This window comes from Momordica charantia (assembly GCF_013281855.1).
Source record: "Momordica charantia cultivar OHB3-1 chromosome 4 unlocalized genomic scaffold, Mcharantia_2.0 BLBB01000004.1, whole genome shotgun sequence".
In the NCBI taxonomy this organism is placed as follows: domain Eukaryota; kingdom Viridiplantae; phylum Streptophyta; class Magnoliopsida; order Cucurbitales; family Cucurbitaceae; genus Momordica; species Momordica charantia.
In genome coordinates, this window is record NW_028275162.1 from 4,852,584 (window position 1) to 4,858,017 (window position 5,434).

At 36.9% G+C, this 5,434-nt stretch overlaps 1 protein-coding gene across 1 annotated transcript; it reads right to left on the minus strand.

The window, feature by feature from the left end:
- Window positions 1-549: 549 nt before the first annotated feature.
- On the minus strand, window positions 550-3,072 carry LOC111016646 (uncharacterized protein At4g06744-like). The gene is made up of 2 exons (XM_088123432.1): window positions 2,142-3,072; window positions 550-1,324 (listed from the first exon to the last, which is right to left on the minus strand). The coding sequence occupies exons 1-2, from the start codon at window positions 3,056-3,058 to the stop codon at window positions 730-732; spliced, it is 1,512 nt and encodes a 503-aa protein (XP_087979558.1). The 5' UTR covers window positions 3,059-3,072; the 3' UTR covers window positions 550-729.
- Between the last annotated feature and the right edge of the window lie 2,362 nt (window positions 3,073-5,434).

Genomic DNA, 5,434 nt, shown 5'->3' on the forward strand with positions numbered 1-5,434 from the left:
TTCCTGACACCAGCTCATCCCAGTTAGCCGACCTTGACCCTTTGAGCTGGTCATCCCTTTCCAAGGATACTCAAGCTCTTCTCGCAGTCATACCTGGAGCAGGTCAAGCTCTCCTGACGGTCATACCTAGAGCAGGTCGAGCTCTTCCCCTAGCTGACCTTGACCAGGTCATACCCCATCATATTATTTGTATAAACAGTTGGCGCCGTCTGTGGGAAGAGCTCGACCTCGACAATTTAAACCTAAATCAATAGAGAGTTAAATAATATGTTAATCAACTGATCTATGTATCATTGACGATTAAAGAGAAAACTTGACTTCTTACCCTTAAAGTCACTATTAAATATTTGATAACTCATTATTTTTTTTGTAATTTTTTATTTTTGTATTTATCTCAAATATTTAATGATTAGGTCGAATTTTTTTCCTAAAGGAATTGGACTTATAACGTGACAAAATAATGCCATGTGCATGCAAGTTGATGCTCGTTGGTGCTCACTTGACATGACAATGAAACTAACAAAAAAGACGTCAAAAAACTACAAATAATTGTACGGGATCCTAAAAACAATTTTATTTTCTTAAAATAGTAAGAAGTGATAATTATCCATCCCAACAAGTTCAACTAGAAATTAAAGTAAGAAAAAAAAAAGGTGATAATTCAAACTTACACATAAATAAAAGATAGAACGGAATACAAAGTGTCTTTAATTACTTGACTAAAATCAATTAATGTGGTACCAGAGCGGCATAAGTTCTCATCTCCGTCATCTTCCTCGGCGGCGGAGGGCGGTGGTCGGCCGGATCTCCGTTCAGATACGGATTCCCCTTACAAGGAATGTACCTCATAATCTTCTCATTGGGGCAGTGCTCAATTGTGGAGAAGAAGTGGGTACACTCCTTCGCCGATCTCTGCTCCGGCAGGCCCAGAATGCAGTTGCCGGAGACGTCAAGGATCTTCTTCCACATCAGCTTCCGGCAGACGGGGCCGACCTCGGTGAAGAAATTGTTGCGGAGGGTCAAGTTTCCGAGGTGGGGCAGCTTGCAGAGCACCTCCGGGACGGCGCCGTGGAGGCGGTTGTCGGCGAGGTTGAGGAGCTCCATTTTGGCGAGGCAGGCGAAGGAGTGGGGGATTGGGCCGGTGAGGGAGTTTGTGCTGGCGTCTAGTAAAATGGCGTTTTCGAGAAGTCCGGCCTCCATTGGCAGGCAGCCGGAGAGTTTGTTGCCGGAGAACAGGACTTCGATTAGATTCTTCTTCGTTTTTCCGATGCCGATGCTTCTTGGGATTGGACCAGTGAACTCGTTCCTCGTGAAAGTCAGGAACCTTTTTGGGAGAAGATGTGACGTGTTATTTCATCAATATCATTTTAAATGAGTTCTAAAAGATCAAAATTTTAAATGGAAAATAATTCAAAGTAAAAATTTCTCAACCGTCATCTCACCGATCACGAGTCTAAGTATTTTAATTTTTAGATCTCGTATTTATCCACTCGACATATCTTAATATTAATTTAAGCATTATTAGTTAAAGTATATACGTGGATAAGGAGGTAAAGAGACTAAATCTTGACCTAAAGAAAAGCTAAAGGACACATATCCTAAAAAGATAAAATAAAACTGGATTTTCCATCCCCATATAATTGAACTAAAAATGTAGGAGTTTCTCTCTCCATCTCTCCCTTTCTCTCTCGTAGTTGTCCATGTAGTTTGATGAGGTTGGTCTCCCTCGACAAAGAGTTAAGTATTTAAGCAAAGTATATATTTCGATTAAGAAGTATGAGGTTCAAATGTCGAGTTAAAAAAAAATTAATGGACTAAATTTCAAATAACAAAAGACTAAATCATTACAAGTTAAAATTTAGGGATTAAATTGTTACTGGAACTAAATCGTTAAGACTATAGTGTTATAGGACATATGTGTTTTTTAATTAAAAATTCTCGTTCTCTTCCTGATCCAAATTTATTTTAGATTGTAATCTTACATGTTTTTTCAAAGACCAATTATTATTATTACTTTTCAAAAGTGCAAAAATAGAAGCAGCTTCAAAAATTTCCCAAAAATGAAATAATCCAACATTTGAATGACCAAAGTGGAATGCATAGGAAGAGTCAAACAGGCCGGAGCCACAAGATATACATACCTCGCAGGGGTGTTGCCGAGGTTGGCCGGAATCTGCTGGCTAAATTTGTTGTTGTTGAGGAATATTGCGGAGATAATGTCCATATCGAAGAGCTGCGGCGGGACCGGGCCGGAGAAGCTGTTGAACCGGAGGTCGAGGAAGGTGAGATTAACGGCGGTGAAGACTTGGGCGGGAAAGCCGCCGGCGAAGTTGTTGTTGCTAAGATCGAGCTCGTAGAAGAATTTGACATTTTTGGAGGGTACTGTGGGGACGCCGCCGAAGAAGAAATTGGAGTTGGCGTGGAAGAAAGCGATGTCGGGCAACTTGTCGACGAGCCCAAAGAGGGTGAATTTTTTACCGCTGAAGTTGAAGTTGTTGAAGCTTGCTCCGGCCACGGCTCTCACTCCGAAATCTGGATGTTTGTCGCACGTGAATCCCCTGTAACGGCCGCAAACGTCCGCCCCTTCCCACGTTTTTGTCACGTTTAATGGGTCATTCTCGATTCTGCCCTTGTAATCTTGTATCACTTTCTGCGCAATTCTTATCCTCTCGCTTTCGAATCGTAGCCCCGGCGGCCGCGGCGAGGAACGGGTCGCTGGTCGCTGTTTCTTCGGCCGAGGTGGCGGCGACGGAGGGATTTTCACTGGTGGAGGTGGCGGCGGCGGCTTCGGAGTGATCGCTGGTGAAGATTTCGGCGGCGGCGATGGTGTTGGCGGAGGCGGAGGAGGAGGAGAGGAACAATTGGAAGATTCCGGCGGGGAGGGAGAGCCGCCGCCGCCGATGCCGATGCCGATACCGATATCGAGAGAATGGGAATGGTTGGGGAAGAAAGAGAGGAGGAGGAGATTGAAGAGAAATAAAAAGGCAAAAGCAGAGGCTGAGGCTGAGGCCATTATCTGAATCTGCAATTTTTTTGTGGTATGATGTTTTTGGTTCATATCGTCGGTAGAGATGACTGAAATTATATAGGGAGGAAAAAAAGGGGAAAGAAGACATTGCAACTATGTTGAAAAGTCAGATTATTGTAACTTTAGTATAGGACCAGTTATATTTGGATGTATATAGAGGACTATTTTAATACAGTTAAACTTGGTTCGTCTATGATGTCAAATTTTCAATAGTGGGGAAAACAAGATTTGATCTTCACTGTTGAGGAATAAGTGCTTTCTTTTTAATATGTTTTATAATATTATCAAAACGAGCATAATTCAGTAGTTATTGACGTATATAGAGCTTATAGATTTTGAATGGTGTCTATACAGGGTTGTTTTTAAATTATTACATCCAGGTTTGATTCATTAGAACCGAAAATTTTAAAAATGGTATACATATATATATGGAACAAATCAAACAAGATTCACACAAAAATTGAAAATTATAAAAATATGTATTAAATTTATGATATGTAATGAAATTTCTTTAAATTCTATTTTAGTCTTCAACTTATGTTTTAGTCTATTATTTATAGTTACACAGTTTTCTAAAAAAAGTTGTTTTTGCATTTGATTTTATCTATTTTGGTCCATGTACTCTTAAAATATTTGTTTTGACCTTTATAGTTCTTTAAAAGTAATAATTTTAATCACCATTGTAAAATTCTAACACAAATATTTTCTACACAATTAAAATTTTATATTAAGAAATTTATTGAGCGTAGTTGTGCTAAAATTTTTTTTTAAATGAGATAAACAAATAAAGGGATCAAAATGATCACTTTTAAAAAGTACAAATACTAAAATATGAACTAAAAATATGTAGACCAATTAAAATAGGATTTAAACAAAAAAAAAAAGCAAAGTCTTGCATTTGTTTACTACAACTTTATGTTAGATTTCCGACGTGTTCCTTTCTTTTAGGTATTTCATCGAAGAAATTAATCAAATCATAGTTCAATAGATAAAATACGTATTATCATCTCATCGTGGTTAAATGAAAACTTGAAGCAGTTCCATCAAATTATCTCACTCACGCCAAACAAAAGGAAATTGATCGTGATTATATTTTAACCATCAAGTAGAGATGATGGGTGAGATGAAACATTGATGATGTGGTTTGTCATTGTCCACCCTATATCCTATCATATATGGTAATATTGCACTGAAAATAACAAACAAATACAAATGTTACCAAATCATTTTATTAAAGAGATGAATATTTAATTAGTTGCAATTACTACCCGATGTCGAAGGTCAAAGGTCGTGAAACTCGGAATAGTGAGCCGTTGAATTAGGGACTTACAAATAAGAGTAAGAGCTACGATACTCGAGTAAGTACTTATCTGTATCTATGTTCGAGAGAGTATAGTTTTGCAAACTTGAAAAATGAGGTAGAGATCTCAATTTGTAGAGATGAGCTTCCGACGTGATATCCGACAATGTTATTACGGCTCTTAGACAGACAGCTTCAAGAATTATGATGCGTTGTCTGATATTTTGTAAAAGGTTTGTGCCTGTAGGTGCTCTTTAAGATCATCTTGTCTCCTATAGAAGGTTGGCTGAGGTATGAGATATCGGTCAACTTGGTGTTCAGTAAGGAATATCACACACATTGTGGTCGGTTCAGCTCGACATTTTGGAAGGTCAGAGCTAGTTGTGTCTTTCTCCGAAATTTGCTCTAGTGAACACTTATGTGACTCACTTTGTTGCCGATCTATAGAATGTCGACACATGGTAGATGAGAAATCACCTCCAACAATCCATTTGGACATAAATTAATGGATAAGGTACTTGTTACCTATTCTATATATAAAATAGGTTATAGAGAGAAACTTGTTCTCCCTATTTTACTCTTTAAGTTTAATCATTTTCATATTTATTTTAGGATAATTTTATCGTTCAATATAAAATTTTCCCTCTCATTCTTTCCTCTCTTTCTCTCCCACTCCCCTTCCTTTTTTTTGTAATTTATTTTCATTTCTTTCAAAATATTTTATCTCCGTCCTTACAAATTATAAATTATAATTAAGATATTTTTTAATTATAATCAGAAAAGAATTTCAAAAGTTTTATTTTGAGCAACTATATAAAAAGTTTTTCTTTTATTCTTTCTCCCAACTTTTTCTTCATCAAAACTTGAGCTTCTTTTCTCTTTCAGTATTTTTTTTTAGTCAATGTCCTGTGTTTTCTTATATTTAGTTAGATTAATAATTGTTATTTTAAATAATACTTGATTACCTACAATATATAAGTAATTTATTCAAAAAGTTTAGATGACATACTTGCTATTTTCTTTCTTTTTTATCATTTGTTTTCAATGACTCAAATAACAAATCAAAACAGAGTTTTATTTACTTTTATGCATTGTTATGTTTAGAG